We start from the raw sequence: 23846 nt of genomic DNA, 5'->3' as shown, positions 1-23846 counted from the left end.
TCCTCTCTGTGTACCTTCAGAGTTGAAGTGGATAGTCACAAGAGACGGACTTTAGAGCAAGGAACTCAGCCAATGGGAGGTCTAGCTGGCCTCCTTCTTTTCAGACGGTGATAAAACCACACATGTTTAAAAGGCTTCTGGAGTCTAAACTGAAGGTTACATCTTATCGTCTAGCTATTGGCTGTTACTGAATTTGACTGATGGCTGATTTTTAAGCCACTGACTTTGTAGTTCTAGCTTTGTGAGTCTTCTTGTTTTTGGAGTCAGCAGCACTGTAAGTGTTGCACTAGGATCAGGGAGGCCTGGCATCCAATCCTCACTGAAGCTCCCTGGGAGATCTTGGACCGGTCACTCTCTCGCTCTCAGCCTAACCTACCCCATGAACTCCTCGAAGGAAAAATATAACAGACATTCCTATGATTCTGGCGATACATGGGATGGAATGGTGGCATAGAAACGTTATAACCACCACGGCCACAGCCAGAAGTATTGGAGTGATGGAGCCGGACAGGAAAGGGATCAATCCGAAACAGGCAGAGCTTGATTGCCAAGCTGACATGTTATTAGAAGTCCGGCGCTTATTCCATCTCTCTTTTCAAGGAGCAATAAGGCATGAAGCAAAAAGATCAGGGTTTTTTAGGGTTAGGGTTAGGGTTAGGGTCATATTGCCCTGCAACCCTTACACAGCTATTTTATATTAAATGGAATACAAAATACATATTTTATTTTTTAAAGGTTTGAGAAGGGCATTAGCACCCTCAATTTCCCCAGCTCCCATTCATTCTCCAGTTGCGGGCAACCAAGCAAGTAATCCACACCGTAATAGGCCTTAAACACGTTCTTGCACTTCTCGATCTCCTACTAAATTACTTCACAAAAAGAGAATTACGCTACTGTTCCTTTGTGGCTGCTGATAAAACTAATCTGCTCAAGTATGTCTAAAGCCCAGAGGCAGCAGCCTTGCCATCTCACAAGGCACATGATCCTTAAATCCTGGGTCACGAAGCATTCGAAAGCACATGTGATGTGACAGAGACCGCAAAGCACTCTGGAAATTCTAGGCAAGGCTTTTTACACATCCAGATCCCCAAACTATTCACTTGGAGATTTACCATGGGCTTCTTGCATATTTTTGCCCAACTCTGAAATCCTTATGGGTTTCCAATGGGAAACTGACATATTTGATCTGTGGGTTCATCCATCAGAGAAACATTTTGCTATGCAAGCATGGCTGAAATGAACAGAGCTGCATGGCCACACACAAAATAGCCTGGGCTTAGGGTGACAATCTACACACACGCATAGAGCACTTAGAGGAACTCATCTTGTGATTCCACCTCCAGAAGTAGAGTCAGTGGTGACCAGAGAAAGTGCCTCACTTGTCAAAGTGCCTCATTTTTGAAACTCCTGAAAAATCCACCTGGTGCCTCTATCAATCATTTAAAGTGCTGGATCATTCCTATTTTCTTGGGCCTTCAGATTATTTCTGTTCCAGACCATGGTTATTCTGTGGTTGTTTCCTCCTTCGGTCATTTAAATAATGAGTTTCCACATCCTAGCATGCTTTGATATTGTGGTACGTGGTGACAGTAGCAAGACTGCTATATGCAGCAAAATGGAAAACAGGTATGTGCCCTGATTTGTCAGAGTGGATAGATAAGATCTACGAATATGCATCAATGGCCAAATTAACTACTTATGTGCATAATAGACCAACAGTTGAATTTTGGGAAGAATGGAAAGATTTCTTTGATTACTTAGGCTAAAATTAAGATAACTAAAGTTTGAATATAAGTAACTAAGGAAAGGGAATGAGAGCTATTGTACAATTAAGCTGTGGTGTTCCATATTCTGAATGTATGTTTCTATTGTGGTGGAAAGTGCCTTTAAGTCATAGCTGACTTATGGCAACCCCTGGTGGGGTTTTCATGGCAAGAGACTAACAGAGGTGGTTTGCCATTGCCTAGCTCTGCAACCGTGGTCTTCGTTGGAGGTCTCCCATTCAATTACTTACCAAGGCTGAACCTGCTTAGCTTCTGAGATCTGACAAGATGAGGCTCACCTGGGCTATCCAGGTCAGGGTATCTTTCTATTAGTTTAATCTAATTTCAAACATAGTGCTTGTATACATTGTTATGCACTTTCTATTGTTACATCTTTTCTTTTTAAATAAAATCTTTATAAAACAAAAGAAAAAAAAGATACTGTGCAATTTGGGATTGGTAAGTCTATCAGTAGCTACCAGCCACAGTGACTAAAAAGAACTGCCACATTAAGAGGCAGTAAACCTCTGTATACCAGTGCCATGAGGCAACTTCTGGGGAAGGCCTCGGTCTTTATGCCCTGTCATTGCCCCCCCTGGAGTAACTGGCTGGCCTTTATGTGAGAGCAGGGCTTTTTTTTCTGGGCAAAGAGGTGGTGGAACTCAGTGATGGAACTCAGGACGGCACAATGACGTCACTTTGGGTCAGCTGGAACAAGGGGGGGGAGTTTTTTAAAGTTTAAATTGCCCTCGGCAAAAATGGTCACACGGCCGGTGGCCCCGCCCCCTGATCTCCAGACAGAGGGGAGTTTAGATCGACCACCACCGCGCAGAGGGCGATCTAAACTCCCCTCTGTCTGGAGATCAGGGGGTGGGGCCACCAGCCATGTGACCATTTTCAAGAGGTGCCGGAACTCCGTTCCACTGCGTTCCCGCTGAAAAAAAGCCCTGTGTGAGAGAGGATGCTGGACTAGAGGGAACACCGGTCTCATCCAGCAGAGCTCATCGTATGTTCTTATGAGAGCAATCATTTTCGAAAGAATGGGATATTCTATTGTTGTTGTTGTCAAGAAGGCAAAGAAAGAAAGAAGTTGATCAATATGACATCCATTACTGAAGATGGTAGAGGCAAAAAAATGGGAAGAGAACGCCCTGCTAGTTGGCAACTGAATAATATATGTAGAGTTTGTTTTCCTCTGCACACAGTTATTTATTTATTTAGGATATTTCGATGCCACCACTTCAGAGTCCTGTTTGAGGAGGTTTATAATTAAAATCACCACAATATTTTTTTTTTAAAAAAAACAAGACCAGGGCATGCCCAGAACTGCAAATATAAGGGCAAGAAACAAGGGGCTTGTCCTCTGACTCTTAGGCTAAAAGTTGATGGGCAGATCACCTAGCACAGAGAAGGAAGACCTGCTTCTGAGATGCTTTCTAAGCCTGCTTATCTCAGAGGTTGTGAGAGACTGGGTGAATTACTCTTTTCTCTGAGACTAGTTAAAATCTTGGCAGTAAGGCTCAGCTCAGAGAATGCAGTGTTGGACAGGGCAAGGCAGTGCACTGCGGGCTTATTTCCATTGTTGCCCTGAGACTGAAGAATTAACTCCTGGAAAAAAGGCTATTTTCCTGGTTAACCTCGTGAAAGTCAAGTAGAACCCAGGTTTTTGGCAAGCGTTCTGGAGCTGGCACAGGCCAATTAAGGGTTTTCCTTTTGGGGTCATCAATGGTCCTGCTGTATAATTATCTTGGTTTTTAATTGCTGTTTTTGTGCAATAGATAGTCCCTTTCATCACCGATTCTACCATGGCTGTATTCAATAGATTTGCAAGTTGCCTCGAAAATAGGAGAGGTAGAGTAAAAATAGCAAAAAAAAAATCATCAAACCAGATGCAATTGGATGAGTTGTGAATTGGGTGATGTTACCAGGATTAGATACGACATAAACCTTAGCCTAAAAGTATTGTTTTGTTTTAATTTGGCACAACCAAAATTTAGACAACCTTTAAAAAATATAAAAGTCCACTTACGCCAGAACAGCCACTCACAGGCTGGGTTGCTAACTCTGGGTTGGGAAATTCCTGGAGATTTAGGGGTGGAGACTGAGGGTGAGGGGACTGATGTCAGTGGGGTATAATACCAGAGAACCCACCCTCCAAAACAGTCATTTTCTCCAGCAAAACTGATCTCTGTAGTCCAGAAATCAGTTGTAATTGCAGGAGAATTGGCAACCCAACATACAAGCAATGCTCTCTTTAAAATATACATCTGACTAAGGCTGATTCTGCACACGTCGGATAATGCACTTCCAATCCTCTTTATAGATCATTGGGAATGGATTTTTTTGTGTGCGGAACAAAAAATCCACCTCAAACGATTGATAAAGTGAATTGAAAGTGCATTATCCAATGTTGAAATATTATCCAACGTGTGCGGAATCAGGCTAAATGAACTATTCCCCTGGATTTTTGGATGCTCCAGCACCATACTCTACTGGTTCATACAGATGTCGGGAATTAAGTGTGCATAACCAGAGTCTCGCTTTAAGCATCTGTTCTCGTACTGGGCCACCTTCCATGTTCCCACTGTACACATCCAGATGTGATTTCCAACTCCTACTGGAATCCTGAGAAATTCTGAATGCTTACTTACATCTTGAATTCGATGACTTAGAACAAAGGGAAAAAAGATAAAATCTCACTCCTCTTGAGACTATTCCCTCACCATTAACCAGTTTTAAAATAGGTGGGGGTCATAAGTCAGCATAGTCTGGAGTACCTGGTAAGGATCGTCCCGATCTAGAGACATCAGGCTCATCTCCCAGTTCTCAACTGGAGAAAGTGCCAGGCAACAATGGAGGAAACAGGGCTCAAGATCATCACACTTTGCTGGCTCTCCAGGTACCCCTTGCAACTGGCACAGAAAGCCCTGTGACTTCCTAGGGGGCTTCTGGGGCAATCACCCTCTAGCACTCCTTTCACCAGAAAACAGGAGCAGAGTACTGATTTTGCGCTCCCCTTAGATGACCTCCTGATTTTACATCAAACCCCTGAAGCAGTTCAGAATCCCTGCTTTGCCCTGAATTATGCATACTGGAAAGTGGATGGAAATCTATTTTTACACCATCCCAATTGAGTGTACGAGCATAAAGGTACAGGGTTATTTTGGGGATCCCCAAGCAAGCCATTGGTTCACACACAATTCAGTCTCTCCAGAGTATGGGAAAACCTTTGTGAGCTGCTAAAAATATCCCCAACCGAGGATGCCAGAAAAGAGAAAAGGAACAAAAAGTTATAATTTAATGTGCCAACATGGGAGCATGATGAAGCACACCGACTCCGCCAGATTTCCTGTTAATTGCCTGCATGTTTAGTCCTCCTGGGAAGACATATCAGCCAGTTTGGCAGCAGAGAAGGGGGCAGAGAAGCGCTAAATAAAATTTAACATTAAAAAAAAACCCTGGTCACATTAGATAAAATGTGAAGGGCATTTCAGGGGCAGTGAAGCAGAGGAAATTTGTTGGTACCTAATTTTAGGGAACTGCTACTATTTATATAGCATGCTGGAAAGGAAAACTAACCCTTTTTGAGATGTGCAGTCTCAAGAAACTGAAGACAGTGGGTTTCTATTGCCTATTCCGACTGCTAGTGGCTTCTCTGAGTCTTTTGTGGCTACCATAAGGACATCCCACAGTGCGGCATGCGCCCCCCTCCCAGTCCACACGTGCTCAAATGGCTGCATGCTTCCCATGGCTGTTTTGGCACTTGAAATAGTGAGGGGTGGGGGAGGAACAAATTTAGTTGATTTAACACGTCTAGATTGGCCCCTCCAGTAATTGAAAATTCCAGAGACTGAAATGGGGATTTTTTGCATGCAAAGCAGGTAATTTGCCGCTGAGCCTTTACCTGCATATAGGTGAGCAGTACTTTGAATTTGTCCAAAATTATGGATGTGAAATCCTCTGTCTCCCTTGGAAAGGATTCCATTCTGCTCAAAGGAGGCACTCTCCCCACAAATCCCTTGTTCAGACTTCCACTCCGAGCCAAAGCTGTCTGAAGCAAGCTGGCGATCTGTGTGCAGCATAACGAGGTAGCAGAACTTTGACATAGCCATTCCATTCCCTATGGGCGGGTGGGGGGGGGTACGTGTGAGTCCCATTTTAAATGCACATGTATTAAATGCCCCCTGCAAACAATCAATCTGCACATCAGGGAGAAAAATTCTGGCCCAGTTCTGCACTCGTTTTCCTCCTGCAAGGAATTGTTAATATAGGGGGATTTTTGAACAACGTGATTCCTGCAGTGGGAACTGGTACAGTCCATCTACCACCTCATTCTGTTGCACGTGGAGACCAGAGCTCAGAGTTCAATGGGAAGTTAAAACGGGCCTGGCACACTCCAAATAAGAGACAGCTTATACATCTAGCAGAAATCATGGCCGGGTTCCTGGATCACAGCACTTCATTTGCTTAGTTAATGTTATGATAACCTGCCTTTGTACTGGAACGAAACCCAAAGCAGTTCAACATGAAGGCAGAAATCATTGTTTTTGAATGCATATCTAAAGGACTGTCTCCTCCCACATAACCCCCTGAGGATAGATCAAGATGAGTAGCCCTGTTAGTCTGTACCTGTGGAAAAGAGCAAGAGTCCAGTAGCACCTATAAGACTAACAAAATAAATCTGTCCTTCTATCTTGGGGAGTGGAGTGATTACAGAAGACGAATGATAATAGCTGGTGAATGACAAAGGCAGGTGTGATTGAATAGGGAGGGGTAAATGCAGAGGGGTAATAGGTGTGGAGAAATTAACATTGGTAATGCTAATTTGGTAATGCTAACTCCACTCTCCAAGACAGAAGGACAGATGGACTCACATTCTAGCTGTATCTGAAGAAGTAAGCTGTGGCTCACGAAAGCTCATACCTTACCACTAATTTTGTTAGTCTTATAGGTGCTACTGGACTCTTGCTCTTTTCCATAACCCCCTGAGTTAGCTACAATCTTCAGGTTGCCACCAACTTACTGTTTCCCAACTTATGGTGGCCCGCCTGGCATCAACCAGACCCCCGTGCTTTCTCCATTGTAGAATATTCTTTGTCTTGTAAAATGCTTGCAGCGATCTGACATCAGAGATTGCAAATTTCATGCTGTGTCCTAAACAAGAGTTTCTAAACAAATAGTGTGGTTAGATAAAACCAGGAAAAGTGAATTTGCAGTTCTGATCTGAGTTTAAGAGATAAAGTAACCATGCGATCTATCACTGTCCTTACATCAGAGTTCTTTTGATATTTAAGATATTTAACGTGGGCTGAAAATATGTATATCGCCTTATAGCTTGTCAGCTTCCTATGCTGATAGAACTCTGGGTTCACAGCTATGAAACATTGTGTATCTGGGTATTTCTGTGTGTATCTCTGTCTCTTTGCAAATTTTGTTTATTCTGAGCTTGCTCTTGTTCTCAAATAAAAAAGTCTTTCATAGATCACTGTTTTCAGACTCATGTGTTAAAAACTGCCACTACAACCTCTTCCTCTAAGGAGTCGTACGTGGTTCTATCCTCTCAATTTTATCCTCAAAACAACCCAGTGACAGAGATTAGGCAGAGAGACAATGACTAGCCCAAGATTACCCAGCAAGCTTCATGGATGAGTATGGCTTTGAACCAAGGTTTTTTCTTCTGGTCAGACACTAACTACTACACCAACTCTCTCAGCCTAACCTACTCTTATTGTGACAATCAAACAGGGGAAAGGAGAACCATATATACAATCCTAAACTCCCAGATGTGATTGTAGGATAAAAATGTATGTAGAGAAATTTTATGCACAAAAAAAATTAGTATGTGAGAAAATGGGTTCCAGGTTGCTTTCTTTTGATGTACTAACTTTTTACAATCAGGTGATATCTTGGAGTCTCTCTGCACAAGACATCTGACATGTGAAGAACAGGTGTCGGGAGATGCAATGGTAGCCGGGAAGGGTAATTTAAAAAGACAGAGCCAGCTGCAGGGCAAAGGCTTTGCGATATACTGGAGTTGTGTGTTGGGGCTGTGAAATGCCAGAAGAGAAACTTCAGCCCATTATAACCTCTCCAGTTCCAAGCCCGGCTCTGGAAGGCAGCTCCAGCCCATTTCCATTCCTCGCTGTGCTCTGGTTGCGATCCCACACAGTTTTAGACTGGAGAGGTGAAATTGACAGTCTTTGGGGAGGCAAAGATGAAATTAACAAACCCTGATGGGCAGGCTCTGTCTTTTTAAACTATGCTTCCCGACTAACATTGCATCCCCTACACTTGACAAACATGCACCGAGGTGTCTTGTGTAGAGACTCTTATTTTCCCCATGGGCAAGTATTCAAATATGCAGCCTCTAGAGTGCCAAAGTCCTGAAGTACTTTAACAGCCAACTTTGCTGTAAGCGTAAAGTGGTCCTCAACTTAACAGGGGCTGCCCCGCCCCCCCTGAAAATTCTCTGCCCAGGAATTTTCAGTCAAGAAATGTCATTTTTGAGCATTTGGAGTTTAATAAGCAACCAACCACTGAGGAGTCTACAGATAAGAATTTTGTTTCTGTCAGCACCCTTGATCGGAACTGCTTGCCATCAGCGTTTCGCTGATTTGATGATAATTATGTCTCTGTGCAATGTACAGACACAGTTGCTTAAGGAGACAGAAAGCTTGGCTCTGGCAGAGGGACTAAAAAAGAAGCTCATGTGCCAGTCACAGGTCACTTCAAGCCATTCTCACAGGATGGGTAAATGTAGATTAGCGAAAGAAATGTGAACACCTGGGGAAGCAAAAAACAGAAACATTTGGGAGGGGGGAACCTTTTGTTTGGGCCAATGTCTTTATTCTTATTTTTTTCCCTACACAATAAATTCAAAACTGGGAGAGCACTGGGAGGGAGGGGGAGTATTCTTTTAGAACCAGTGAAATGCTGTTTAAGACAGTGTTTTACTCACTCAAAATGAATAGTCTTATATAAAAATCTTTGTACTATCTACAGCATTAAAGACTAATTCTTGTAGGTTGTAGACATTTACAACATGTTTGCAAGTATATATTTGTTATTTAAATGTGATCATTTTTATTCCCAGATGCTATAACATGTGTGATAAGAAACAACTGAAGAAGTCTTGTGTTTTAAGTATTACAAAGTTCAACTTCCAGCCAGTTTGGTGTAGTGGTTAATAACGGCAGAACTCTAATCTGGAGAGCTGGGTTTGATTCCCCACTCCTCCACTTGAAGCCAGATAGGTGACCTTGGGTCAGTCACAGCTCTCTGGAGCTCTCTCAGCCCCACCCACCTCACAGGGTGATTGTTGTGGGGATAATGACATACTTTGTAAACTGCTCTGAGACGGCGTTAAGTTGTCCTGAAGGGTGGTATATAAATCAAATGTTATTATTATTTATTATTATTAAACCAATATGCCAGCCCAGTAGTCTTTTGTGAATACATCCGTCTGTATCTGCTCAAACAGTAGCCAGTTTTTTGTTTGTTACAAAATTTGTTTTCTGTTTTAAATTTTTATTGTTTCCTTCCTCTCAGACAGCAAAAATTAAGGTGCGTGGCCTAAGTTTAGTATAGGGTGCACCACTCGGCAGCTTTCTCACACTTTCTGGTATGGGGTATATTTACAATTTTGCTTGCACCAAAGTACAGCATTTATACTTTTAAACTCCATAAATATGCCAAACAGTAAAAATTTTATTTGCTAGACCATAAATAATGCATTTTATGTTGTTAAAGCAGTAAAACAAGCTTAGGTTTTACAAGAAAGTAAAAGATTGCATATATTTCAAGTTTTCCCCAAGGCTTCAAGATTTCTGGAAATGTAGCATCTTTAGTTAGCAGCCCATTTAGTTCAGCGCCATGCTTCCCATTGTGGCCAACCTTGGAAAGCCTATAAGTAGAGTACAGACGCCAAAGCCTCCCCTCTCCTACAGCACAAAAGCAGCTAATATTCAGAGATATACTGCTTCTGAACATGAAGGTTCTACATACCATTAAAACCAATCATGATTGTTACCTTGCCTCCAACTGTCTTATATTTTTAGCAGAAGTACACAGAGACCTGACTGTGAAAACATTTGAGACTGAGAATTTCCTTCCAATGTACTCTCTTATATACAACTTTGTATACAAAACCTATGTATTTGGCTCCATTCTCACATTATGCATTGAAGGTGGTGAGCCAGATGGGCAAGGAGGTATAGTGTGTCCCTCTTATCCTTATTGTACACAGAACCAGGCTTTCTAAACACCAGAGCCGAGCTCAACTGTGATCATTCACAACCTAAATGGAGCATGTCATTTAGTATGCACAATCACGACATCTAATAGTAAAGGGGGTGCCCTTGCGCCAGTCAGGCAAGCAAGCATGCAGGCAAGCAAACAGGCCATCTACAGACAAGACGGGGATTTTCAGATATGCAGAAAAACACAGCTTTGTAAGTTAACCAAGAGAGACCCACCTAGCCCCAAATGTGGCTTAATGAGGACTTGGCGTGCTTCAGAAGCCACAAAATGTTGAGATAAGAATCTGTTCAAGGAAGGGGAAAAAAGAGGGAGAGGGATTCTCGGGGAAAAGGCGAAGATGAATCCTTCTCCCTGACAAGCTGGCTTTTTATATTTAGGGATTTTTTTTAAAAGGAGAATCATATAGCATGCAACCTCTAGGAGGCTAAGGCAATATAGTATGACAAAAGCTGTGTTTAATTCCTTCATTCTCTTGACTACATAAACTGGTCAGGGAGCCGGCAACCTTGGAGAGATGCCAAGGCTCCAGCACGGCCCACTGTCAACCCTCATCCATCACCATCTGCAATGCAGCAAAGATTTGGGGCCCCCCCTCCAGCTGCCCCCAATGGAGGGAGGGTGGGCAGGATCTAGCCTAACAAATGCTCCTTGCAAATGCAACATTCCCTTGATCTTGTGGGCAACGGTACAGCTCCTCCTCTTCGTGTGGGGTGCTGGTAATGGTGGAAGGAGCAGAGATCATCCACAGGGGCAATGCTGCCAGTATAGGGCTGCCAGCTCCAAGTTCAGAAATTCCTGGAGATCCGGGGAGTAAAACCTGGAGAAAGTGGGGTTTGGGGAGGGAAAGGACCTTGGCATGGCATAATTCTATACAGCCAAGCTACAAGTGACGAATGACACTTGAACAGCAAGTGAACAGACTCACGTGTATTCCTCCCTGTTCATTTGCGCTCCACTTGCACTTCACTTGATCATGTAGTGCCATTCAAGTGTCATTTGTCACTTGTAGCTTGGCTCATAGAGCCCACCCACCAAAGTAGCCATTTTCTCCAGGTGAACTGATCTCTGTGGCCTGGAGACCAGTTGTAATTCCGGGTGATCTCCAGCCACTACCTGGAGGCTGGCAACCCTATGCCAGTAAGATGGATATGTAGAGGAGGTACATGTTAATGGTGGAGGAATCGTCAGGAAATGTTTGCCCCCAACATCTGGAGCCAACCTGAAAGAATGAACTCTCATAAATCCAACCCAACTAACAAACTCTTTGGTAATCTCCCCTCTGCCAGCTACACCTACAGGATAAACATAGACTGGTTTCATTCACACTGGTTGAAGCATCAGGGTTTCCTCCCCGAAATGTGGAAGTCGTTGGCTGTGCTGTGAATTCTCAAGTTGCAGATGAAGCTGCAGATCCCTAGCCCCACCTCGGGGCCTAAAAACGTTACATTTTCCCAAGGCCGTATTAACTCATGGCCGGGCCCCTGGGCTTCCAGGTATTTCAGGCCCCCTCTGGCACTTCAGTCTATCACCCCACTACAGCTGTCAGCCTGACCCTGGTACGGCAGGTACTAGGCCGCAGAACATAGCCCTATATCCACTTTGAGGATCTCCTGAAGAATTCTATTCACAATTTTTAAATTATTTTCATTGTGCGAGTAGAACTCTTCAGGAAAGCACATTTGGGGGGTATAGTTGTTCAATACTGTAATATTTTGAAGTGAATAAAATGTTTATTATGTATGAAACTATATAATTTATGGATAATTGTTTTAATATAAGAGACGATTTGTTTCACTTAAATAAGGAGGCAGTTAATTATCTTATGAATAGAGGTTACAGAAGAGAATCAACTGTAATTTATGTGGGGGGGGGGTGCCTCAGCAAAAAACCTGACGGGCCCCTAGTCCCTGTGGGCCCCCTAGGCTTCGGCCCTGTCAGCCTTATGAATAATATGACCCTGCATTTTCCTTCTGAATTCCCCCCTCTGCTTTTCATTCAGACAACAGCTGTGAGTTCCCCCCACCAGGAACTCAATTCCCAACTTCTTGAGGTATCAGGACCATAGCCTACAAGAAGAAGGGGCTTCAGCTGTCCCACCATCATCTGGCCTTAAAATGGCTCAGGGTAGCATTATTTGCCTCACTGGGAAACGTTTGTGTACCCTATCAATATATATGTAGCCACCCAATGCGGTGTGTGGGGTGGGTGGGTGGGTGGGATCTAAAACATTTTCTCCCTGCATGCCACAGACCCTGTCCAAATTGGGCCACCTGTGTGGATAAACAGCTGGAAACTCCTTATGGTCTCAGCAGCAAGAGTGTTATACGCTCAAAAGTGGAAAGCCACAATATTACCTACAACAGAGGAATGGCTGGTGAAGAGATGATGGAGTTTGCAGAGATGGCTGAGCTTGTTTATTTGATTAGGGAAAAGACATTAACTAAATTTATTGCTACCTGGAAACCCCTTATAGCCTTTTTGCGGGAAACAGAAATAAATGATGGTTTGTGCTTTTGAAGATTAAGAGACAAAAACAAAATGTTTAGAGGGAAAGGAGAAGAATTTATTTATGGTAATTTTGGAGTTAGTGTATAGTATGTATTACTCATATATTTTTCACAGAGAAAATTGGAGCATATTCCTATCTTTTCTTCTTCTTGATATTAGCGGGGGGGGGGGGTTGTTTTTGTTTGCTTTGTCTTTTAACTTTTTCTTTTTTATATCTTTTTATACTCTGCTTAAAATCCTTAATAAAAACTATTTTTAAAAAGGAAATCTTTGGTGCCCATCAGTATACATGCAGCCACCCAGTGCGGAGGGTCTAAAACTCCTTCTCCCTGTATGCCAAAGACCCTGTCCCAAGCACCTGTGTGCTTGGGAATTGCATTCCCAGTGGGGAACTTGCAGTGACTTCCAACTAGAAGTTCTCATAGTGGGCCCAACAAGTGAAAAATGAAGCATGTCATAACACCCTCAGAGAACTGTATTTCTTATATCGGTAATGTAGACATGCCCAAAAGAGTTTATAGAATGGCTGCTGCTTGCAGACAGATGGATTTACTCAGCTTTTTCAGCCACACAACCAATAGCAACGGGACATCAGTACATACCCATTAAGATAATTAAATATGTATTTTTATCCCCAAGGAATCTAAACTCAGTTTTAAAAAAATGTTTAAACAGGCACAAACAAGCTTTACCTCAAGATAGTAAACTGCGGTAAGCCACAACATATAGAACTACTCCCATTTCCTACCCTTAGGTTTAAAAAAAGAAGTTAAGCCATGGTAGCTAAATGTTAGGCAAAAGGTGGGGTCCCTTTCCTTCCAGGGCACTCCCGTGAAGTGACCGCAGGAGGAAGTCTGTTGTGTGGGCCTGACAGCTAGGCATGGCAAGGGGCCTTCAGATACTACTGGGAAACAGAATGAGCCAGCAGTCACTGTGCCATCTCTCTCTTTTTCAAATGTCATCTTTATTTTTCACCCAAGCCTTTTGTGGTTGGAGAAGTAAATTCATTTGTATTTTGTATGCGTGTCATAGGTCTCTTTATAGGAAATGCAAGCTGCTGATTTAGCAATGTTCAGTTTTTAAAAAAAAAATGAGTACATTTGACAGGAGGACATTTGGTGTGAAGGAAACAGAAAGCAGACAAAAATTTGAAAGCGTAAGTCCTATTTACACAAGGGAAGCGACACTGAAATGGGGATTTGCTTGTTTTCTTGCTTGCTTGCAAGGTGAGAGAAACATCCAAGATGAGAAATCTGAAATCTTTCCCACGGAAAATGCCTTGGCTGATTAGGGATTGGATAAACAATAACAATAACATTCGATTTATATGCTGCCCTTCAGGACAACTTAACGCCCACTCAGAGCGGTTTACGAAGTATGTTATTATTATCCCCACAACAATCACCTTGTGAGGTGGGTGGGGCTGAGAGAGCTCCTAGAAGCTGTGACTAGCCCAAGGTCTCCCAGCTGGCTTCGAGTGGAGGAGCGGGGAATCAAACCCGGCTCTCCAGATTAGAGCCCTGCACTCTTAACCACTACACCAAACTGGCTCAGATCTAATCCATCAGATCTAGGACATCTTGTTCTGTCTGTAAACCCTGCCCAGGCAGGTCGCCTTGGGTTTTAACAAATGTGTAATAGGCAGGAATCCATGAGGTGAGGTTTCTCCAGTTACTGCCTCCCTATGTCAGGAAATCTTCTGTTCCTCTCTGCCTCGTGTGCAGCTGGCAAAAAGGCTAAGGGAGGAGACTGGCTGGAAAGGCTCAATTGCCCTTTCAGCATTTAGAGTAAGAGCAGAACTACAAGTGACAAAAGGCACAGATTGGACACTTGTCTGCTTCCCTCAAGTTTTGATGGGAAATGTAGGCGTACTTGTCTTGCAGCTTGACTCTCTGTCTGCTGTCCAATGGACTTTTCAACTGTCACTTGTCCAACATTCCGCCAAGCTGCCTACATTTCCCATCAAAACTTGAGGGAAGCTGACAAGAGTCCAACCTGTGCCTTTTGTCACTTGTGGTTCCGCTCTAAGTCTGAGAATCCAAAGATGCGGCTTCCTCCTTCAGTACTGGGAAGATGGGGGAAATTTAAACCTCCTTAATTCTGCCTCTTTGGGAATAACATTACCTTCCTTTGCTCTCATAGTGGTCACACTCAAATATTCACATCACACTTTTTGTTAAGGACTCAAAGCACCCTGTGATGCAGTACTCCAAGCATCAGGCTAGGTCTGAGCAAATGTGGCTGCCAAAACCCAGCTCAGCCATGGAAGCTCACCGGGTAATCTTGTGGTCGTCACTCCCTCTCAGCCTAACCTACCTTACAGGATTGTTGTGAACATAAAGGCATGTTCCTCGTTTTCTCTTTAGAAGATGAAAATATCATCCATCTATCTCATAACAGTCCTGTAGGAAGGTGATATTGTTATCCTCATACTTAAATTTAAAAAGGCCGAGGCAGGGAGATTGTGGTTTATCCAATGCAAGCCAGTGCGTTTGTTGCTGACGTGTAGAGTTGAACTGGAGACTTCTGCTATACCAGTACTGAATTTTATCATCGGGTCTTCCAAGCAGGCGACTGGCCCTCATGCTATTATATAATATTACCATATCTATGAGTAAAGAGAGTGTCTTGTGCCAATCCCGAAACCAGAAAAACCAGGCCGCCCACATACAAGACAGGGGTTCCTATAAACCTGGGATTTCCCAGATTAATTTGGTTTGTAAATTAGCCCAAAGAGGTGGAGTAAATGGCCTGAGGACGAGTGAGTGTGTTCCAGGAGGCATGGAATATTGTGGCCTGCGAAGAGAAGCTGCCTCATCCTAGTAAAAAAGGCTTCTCGGCCTTTTGGCTAAGATCAAGTTCAGTGTAGTGACAAAAAGTACAATTCAACTGTGCATATATGCATGAACAGGAACACCAGTCTGTGTCCTGTGACTCAACTGTGTATACTTACAGAGCTCATAATGCTGCTGCTAGATATATACTTTGTATAAAGATTTTACACCCATGGAAGCCTAGGCAGACAACCGAGATTTGATTGTAAATCATCTTTGCTGGATAACCTGCAACTCTCACATTCAGTTGCCGGACTTTTTCTATTGATGCCAGTATAGATTAACATTCCAGCATCTTACACTCCCATTCCACATTTAAAACATAGTTGCCTCTCCAGGTATGCCGAGAAATATTTTCTAGAGTTAAAAAAAGGAGTTAAAAAAGAAAGCAGCAGTCTGATGAGACTTAGGCCTGCTCATCATCCGCTAGATGCATTGTATAGGTGGGGCTTAGTTACAGGGCTCTTTTTTTGCAACCGTGAATAACACGAACAGGATAGGTGCTGTCTGGGAAATACACCTGTATGACTGGTTGACTTGCAATTTCCGCCCTTTCTCTTCGAGGCGGCACCCATGATTTAATAGAAACAGCCTGCCTGTGGGACAGGGTGGGTGACCGGCTAGGTGTGATGGGACCCATGCAATCTGTGGAATGTTTCCGGGCTGAGAGAATGAGCGAAGCGCTGCTGTTTGCCTGGAGCAAAAAAATCACTCAATGGAGCCGCAGCCGCTGACGTGGCTTTGATCTCTCTCCCCAGGAATGCATTAATTAGCCCTCCTTCATGGCAGGTTTCAAAAGAGCAGCACCTCTATTCTCAGGAGTCACCGCTTGTCACATCACACAGTGCCAACAACAACAACATAGACCCACATTAACTCAAACGGCCTCCTCCACTTGCAGCAGGCGCGGAAGAGGGCATATTGCACAACTCCCCAAAAGCTGTCCAACGCTGCTAAATTTATCCTTCCAAAATTAGGTGCAAACAAACTGGATTACATCTCACAGGCGTGTAGCTAGAATAGAGATGTAAAGGCCTGGAAAAGAAACTAAGGGCTCCCCCTCCCTCAGTATTTCAAATGGCTCCCCCTCCCTCAGTATTTCAAATGGGGGAGTTGGAGGAGCTGTGAAGAAAGTGCTTATGAAATGGTTTCTCTTTGGGGATGAATGAAGTTTTTTTTTAAGATAAGGCTTTACTCACCCAAAATATATAGCATGAAGACAACCCGATAATGATAATTCCTGTGTATACAGTACATGTATTTTTAAGGACACAAACAATGTGACTCATTTTATCCACAAATAGTGTGACCACTATAATGTATGTGATGCTATAATGTGTATGATAATACACGGTTGAAAAGTTTAATGTTTTCAACCTACTTCTAGTCCTATTGAGACTACACAAGGCTGTTTCTGCTCAAATGGTGGTGGTGGTATAGAGTGCTGTCAAGTCATAGCTGACTTATGGCACCCAACACTCCTTTATTACAAAATGTGTTTTCTATTTCCAACTTAAATTTTTCCCACCTCTCAGATGGCATATAAACTAAGTTAAATGCACTAAGGAACCCCAACGTACTCTGTCTGGCTGCAATCTTAAACACACTTACTAGGGTATAAGTCCCATTGAACTCAGTAGGATTTACTTCTGAGTATGCATTTGTTCAGACTGGACACTCACTCTCCCCACTCCTCCCTTCATATTGGATATACTCATGATTTTCCTTACAGAAAATGAAAGGTATTTATACTTTAATTTCATAAATCTGCAAAATAGTACAATTCTAAGTTAAAAAATGATGCATTGTATGCTGTTAAACAGTAAAATAAGTTTAGGGTTGACGAAGGTATTGCACATATTTCATTTCCCCCCCCAAATTTCATTCCCTCTCCCAAAACTCTAGGGGGGAAAAACCTCCCTTCCCTCCATGCCTTATGCATTTCCCAATATTTCACATCTGTAAACTAGAATAATTCTGTAAACTAGAATAATTACATCAAAGGAGCACACAGAAGGCCTCTTGACATATGGCAACGATGGACTGGTTTTATCCTTCTCCTTGGCTGAGGAACTATTTGTCTAGGGCAGGTCATTACAATGGCCATTAACAACAACAACAACAACAACAACAACAACAACAACAACAAATCATCTAAAGAGTCACTACGGTGTTGAAAGAGCTTCATGTTTATTATCTTGCTGCAATCTTAACGACAGCCCTGCAGAGTATTATTACCCACGAGAGGGGTCCTTCAGACCAGGGATCCATCTAGTCCAGCAACCTGTTTCATACAGTAGCCAATTCGTTGCCCCGGGGGACCAGCAAACCAGGTGTAGAAGCCAAGGCCTTCTCCTGATGTTTCTCCTAGCACTAGTATTTCAGAGGTATGTGGTGGTTTTGTTCAGTCACTAGGGCTAGTAGCAACTGATGGGTGACTCCTCCATGAATCTGTTTAATCTACTGCAGATGTGGGGGGACAGGATCTGAGAGCTGAGAAAGATTAGCCTGTCTAAGGTTACTTAGTAAACCTGTGGAACTTGTGGATAAGGTAAAATTTGAACCTGGGTGTTTACAGCTCACTCAATTAATCAGTATACTACATCGTGTTTTTTAGAGAATGTGATTGCCTTTAGAGAAGAGGTCATGCTGGAGTGTTTAAATACATCTGTTTATGCACAAATACACAGGCTGACCAAGCATAGAAGCAAGCACATAGTTAGACAGTGCTAGAATCAAAGCAGCATCAATCTAGTTCCATCCTCTACCCACGGCTGAAATTCAGCTCTCTCTCTCTCCCCCCCAAACTCAGCTTTCTCTCTCCAGGCTAAAAAATTGATTTTTTTTAGGTGATGATTTAAGATTTTTAACAAAAATAGTATTTTTTTAACAAAACAACGCTACTACCTGTTCTTTATAGAGGTTGCAGAAGTAGGTAATATGAAGACAAGACTGGAATTTATTCAATGTCTCCTCCGCTGCCACTCCCCCTTCCCCAAACCAGAGATTCCCTTTTTATTTGTTTGTTAAAAGCTTCTAACACCTTTATCCCAGAGAGGATCATAGTTATTTTGGTGAGAAAATGTGGATTTTTAATTCCCCCCCCCTCACAAGTTCTGAATAGCCACAAGCAGAACTTAAGAGGCAAGCATGAGCAATTCCCATTTTTGACATCCAACATCTGGACCCTTCTTTGACAGATGTTCTCTCTCTTTTCAGAACTAGTCTTCCCTTTCTCCTGACTGCTCTACCAGCTGAGAAAGCTGCTGAAGCAGCCCCGTTCCAGCTGTGGAGCTACAGTCCCCCTCCAAAGGTCTTACCTGCTCAGTGATGAAGGAGCTGGAAAAAGTGATTGCTGACCAGAAAAAGATCCCACAGCTGAGAATAATCTTTCGGTTGAAACGGTCGCCAAGGTAACCAAATATCGGCGCTGCCACCATGAAGCTGCAGATGAAAACTGCAAGACAATGAGAGAGAGAAGTGGTGGGTTAAGCCAGAACATCTCACATTTCTGAGATTGGGCATGGGGTCCTCTTAACTTTGGCTGCTTCCTGCTACCATCTAGGGACAGATGTGCAGATTGGGATAGTAATGTGTTTGGAGTAAGCTATGCCTTGTGTACAAAGAAGAGAAAAAGATCCTACAGGGAGCAGCAAGCTATAGCTACACAGGACTTCTTTCCTTGTCTTTGCTGGCAAGGCAGCTAAATTTATTTTCTTCTCTTTCCTATCCAGTTTATTAGTTCTATTAAGAACACTTCTGTTATTCTTCGTTCAGTGTCCTGACTGCTACTTACGTACTCTACCAACAGAGAAGAACGGATTAGGATCTCTCTGAACCCGCCCCCCCTCCCCCAGCAAGCCAAGAAAAATGGAAACAAAAGAACAAAGCAGCAGCTCCCTTTTTTGCAAATCCAGTTGGGTCAACTGGACAGTAACAGTAAAGTTACCCACCCACCAATCCATCATAAATCAGTGAAGGTCTGTGGCTAGGAGGAATTCGGTCTACCCACACAGTACCTAAAACCACAGTACTTATAAAATTCCTCTATAAAGTATTGTTATTTTATTATTATGTAACATGTGTAATAAGACAAATGGGGTTGCCAACCTCCAGGTGGGGCTTGGTGATCTCCTGGAAACTTTACAACTGATGTCCAGACTACAAATATCAGTTTCCCTAGAGAAAATTTGTGGTCTTAAGCAGGGTTGACATCACTACATGGCAAGGTGGGGCAGCTTCCAGGTGGGGCTCATTGCTACCAACTCCCTGTCCTTCATCTCCTCTGATGCCTGCTCTCAACACTCTTCCACTGCCTGCTAGTGAGCGCTTTGTCACCTCTGCTGTTAGGTGTATATGCTGCCTAGCACTGCTGGCAAAGGGCATGTGGGCAGTGCACAAAACATCAGCATGCCTGGTGGCCATGGCAGTGGCACTCCTAGCTGCACCCACTATCCGACCTCATTTGGGAAAGGCAGTGTGGACAGCTGTGTCTGCAGGTGGTGGGAGAGCTTGCGAGTGAGCAAAAGAAGGACACACAGGCAGGTGGGGGCACGTGGGTGGGAGGGCAAGAAGGAGAGCCTAGTAGCGGGCATGGCGGGTCCCCAAGCACTCTCTGCCCAGCCCCCCCCCCAAAATCTGGAACCAGCCTTGCTTTGGATGGTGGTGCACTCTATGGCATTTTACCCCACTGAGATTCCTCACAAAACGTCGCCCTCCCTAGGCGCCACCCTAAATCTCCAGGAATTTTCCAACATAGAGTTGGCAACCTGACTTGTAAAGGGAAGTGAAAGAAAGCAGTATTGAGATGGTGCGTCATATCGGCAGCCATGTTGGATATGAAACTTATATAATGTCAAGTGATAGCACTGTTGGGATAAGATTATTCAAATATGGGAGGTGTGTGTGTGTGTGTGTGTGTGTGTGAGAGAGAGAGAGAGAGAGAGAGAGAGAGAGACCCAGCCCTCTCTTGTGTGCTGACCAGTCTTGAAGCCTTCCTCCCCGTGTATATGCTTTCTAGACTCAAGGAGATTTTGGCACGGGGTGTTTTCCAACAAGCAATCTGCCAACAGTGTGCATTTAAGTGGACTGGAAGCAAAGACTAATGAAACCAAAGGAGTAAACAGAAATGAACCTATACGAATACTGAGGCCGAAGCCTGCTACGGCAATATATTTTAAAGCACCTCCAATTATGCGTGACATCGAAACACTGATTGACTTATAAACAAATTCGGAAAATGACTGTTAAGTCTGTCAGACAGATTGCTAACCAGCTTGTCTCGTTAGCTACCAATCAATTCCTGGGACTGCGGTCACACATGATGGATGAAGCCCAGGAGCTACTGCAGGGACAGCAACAGATCTTTGTTCACCTAGTTTATCTTCAGGGGTAACTGAAGCTGGGTATAGATCCAGAGGAGTTAGCCGTGTTCGTCTGTAGCTGCAAAATAGTAGAGTCCAGTAGCACCTTTAAGACTAATCAAGTTGGTTAGTCTTAAAAGTGCCACTGAACTCTTTACTATTTTGAAGCTCACGAGACATCCACTGTACCAAATCTGGCTCTGTTGAGGAAAGCAGGTTTGGGCCCTCTTTGGTCCATGACCCTATAGATGTGGGGAAAATATTGTAAGAACTGCATTCGGACACACATTGCTGTGCTTAGCTAGGAACTATCTGCAAAAATACTACCTGGAAATCCAGGGAAAAGTTATATCGCCAAGAACTTCCAAACCCAGAGTTTGCAACCCTATATGTGGCTTCTTACGTTATAGGAGAAGGGGCATTACTTAATAGAAGAGTACCCACTTTATATGAAGTCAGTCCCACGTTCAGCACCTCACATTTCCAGCTGAAAGAATAATCATGTAGGTATCATGGCTGGATAAGATCCCTTCCTGTAGGGTTCCAAGGTTTCCCCGCTCCCACCTCCCACCGTCTCTTACCAGGCCAGCAGTATGTGTGTGCATAGAATGGGAATGGGACGTCATTCCTGGCGCAACAGTGAAGACTCCAGAGTACATGTACCCGCCGCCTCCCACGATTCCCCTGTTCCTCGGTTTGGGCCCCAAGGGACCTGGCAATCCTACCTTCCCAGGGCACCTGTTACACAACCTGAATGCACCAGCCGTTTCAGATCTTTCCTTAACAGTGCTAAAATCTGCCACTAGGGGTGTGCGCTTCAGGTTTCCAATTCGGATTTTTAACCTGAATTGAGCCTGATTCAGGTAGATTCGGTATTCCCAAATCGGCCCCATCATCGTAGATTCGGTATTCCCAAATCGGCCCCATCATCGCTGAGCCGATTTGGAAATACCAAAGCAAAGCTTTCCAAAGTGCTTTGTAACGCTTCAGAAAGCTTTGTGTAAAGCGGGTAGCAGCTGCAGCACCTTTCTTGCCATTTGCAAATGTCAAGGAAAGTGTTGCTTTTAAGGTTCCCACCACCTTTTTTCACCCGATAGGAGGGGAGAGAAGAGGGTTCCCTCCTCCCCCCTCCCATCGGGTAAAAAAGGCAGTGGGAAGCTGCCAAGCAACACTTTTCTTGCCATTTGCAAACAGCAAGAAAAGTGCTGCTTCGGGATTCAGGTTATTCCAGATTGTTTTCCCACTTCAGGAAGCAGGAAACCGAATCTTTTTTGGGTGCACAACCCTAGTGGCACCCAAAAATAGTGCCACCTCTAGTGGCATCTTAGCTCATGTCAGGGCTGCCTTTGAGTTATGTACGCCAAAACTACTAGCATTATTTAAAGAAAATGCAGCACAAAATCCGTATCTAATATCCCCCAAACTCCTATAAAACTGTCAAATCTTGTTCCTAAAATGGCCTTTAAGAACAAAAACAACCTTTAGAGAACAGAATGTACGTCAGGATAGCAGGCATTTTGTAAGCCAAAAGGGGGACAGGGGCAGCACTTTCAGAGAGAGGCGGCCATACAGAAGACATTTCAAAATGGCACCTGTAAAAACACCACCACCCCATTTCTATAACAGAACAGGACATGCTTTCGTAGAACCAAAATACCAAGCGGAGGCCAGGTGAATAAAAATAAATGAAAGCAATTCCAAACACGCCCTTTCACTCTAAGGTTCCTCCACCCAGAAAACCAAAGGGGGTTGGGTTGATATTTTGGAACAAGAATGAAAAGACCCGTTTGTTTCTCAGTATCACCGCAGTTACAGAGAAAACACAGGAAAGGTTTAATTATCCTGACAGGATGGATGGCTTGGTATCTATTTCTGCCTGCAGTTGCCTGACCCACCCCAATACAGGTGGGCTGGCACCCGTGTCTTTTTCTCTCTTTCCCTTCTCTGTTCTTTTTTTGTATGTGGCTGGAATTTTCTCTTTTTAATTATGTGAAACACAGTCCATCTTCTCCAAGCTCCACTGCTCCCTTCACGCACCACTGCCCACAAGTGCCTGCGCAGATATTCCACCCGGGCTGCCATTCAAAACTGGGCACCTTTCCTCCCTCAGGAAATTTTAAGGTGCTATTGATTTGTTTGACAGAAAAAGACAGCATGCCGCCTTGAAACAAAGACTGAGCTGGGAAGGGAGGAAGATTAATAGCTCTTAATATTTTGGCACTTTTGAAGGCCTTTCTCATGTTGTTAGGTGAGACCAGGGCCTGGCACGATTTACTATCTTTCCGTCGAGCCTGTAAAACAGAGATGTTCTGCCAGGCATATGGTTGAGGCTATGCTAGGCATATTGTCTAATGAGTATTTACAGGACAGGGGTGCAACTTGTTGCCATAATCTCATCCACCCCCTTGCCTAGAATATGCATTCACGGTCCCCGTAACATCAACTGAAACAAACCACTTTATGAGAAAAATTCAAAATCCCTTTTATAATCCAGCCAACCTACTTGGGATTCCAAGATGCTACCACACAACTGCTTATACTAAGATGGGAGACGTCACTCACAGATTCTTGTTTAAACCAACAGTTTACAAACTGTGTTGCTTAGAAGATTTTCCAGTGTTCTTGAGGGGGGGGTGATCATTAATGATGGACAGTCCACTCTAAATAATAGCTTGTCTGCTATTATTATTAGCATTATAGCCCAGGCAAGCCTGATCTCATCAGATCTCAGAAGCTAAGCAGGGTCTGCCCAGGTTAGTCATTGGATGGGAGACCTCCAACGAAGACCAGTGTTGCACAGGCAGGCAATGGCAAACTACCTCTGTTAGTCTCATGCCATGAAAGCCCCACTAGGGGTTGCCATGGGTCAGCTATGACTTGATGTCTCTCTCCACCACTAACTGCATTCTATATCCTGCCTTTTCCCATTGTGGAACTGACGGTGATATTACTGAGAAGGCTTCTCAAGAAGCCTCCTATCTGCTGATTTGCTTTTTCTTATGTTATATGCCGACCATACTGTGGGATACAGTATTGCTCCGCAACGCCCAGCCTCAGAAAGGAAGTACTGGATATGAGCATAGACAGCTTTAAAAGGAGATTAGAAAGATCCATCAATG

At 43.7% G+C, this 23846-nt stretch overlaps 1 protein-coding gene across 2 annotated transcripts in view; it reads right to left on the bottom strand.

Moving 5' to 3' along the window:
- Positions 1–23846, bottom strand: part of SPNS2 (SPNS lysolipid transporter 2, sphingosine-1-phosphate) — a 133792-nt gene that overhangs the window by 52721 nt on the left and 57225 nt on the right. For both annotated transcript variants that reach the window (XR_008598425.1, XM_055001882.1), the window contains exon 3: positions 18685–18821. Coding sequence is in view for 1 of the 2 variants with exons in the window: in XM_055001882.1 (XP_054857857.1) it covers positions 18685–18821 (137 nt within the window). In the remaining variant the exon portion in view is untranslated. The remainder of the gene's footprint in view (positions 1–18684; positions 18822–23846) is intronic.

The sequence above is a fragment of the Eublepharis macularius genome, chromosome 17 (assembly GCF_028583425.1).
Source record: "Eublepharis macularius isolate TG4126 chromosome 17, MPM_Emac_v1.0, whole genome shotgun sequence".
NCBI lineage: Eukaryota > Metazoa > Chordata > Lepidosauria > Squamata > Eublepharidae > Eublepharis > Eublepharis macularius.
Note: the sequence above shows the minus strand (reverse complement) of the source record. Positions and strands in the feature narration are given on the sequence as shown.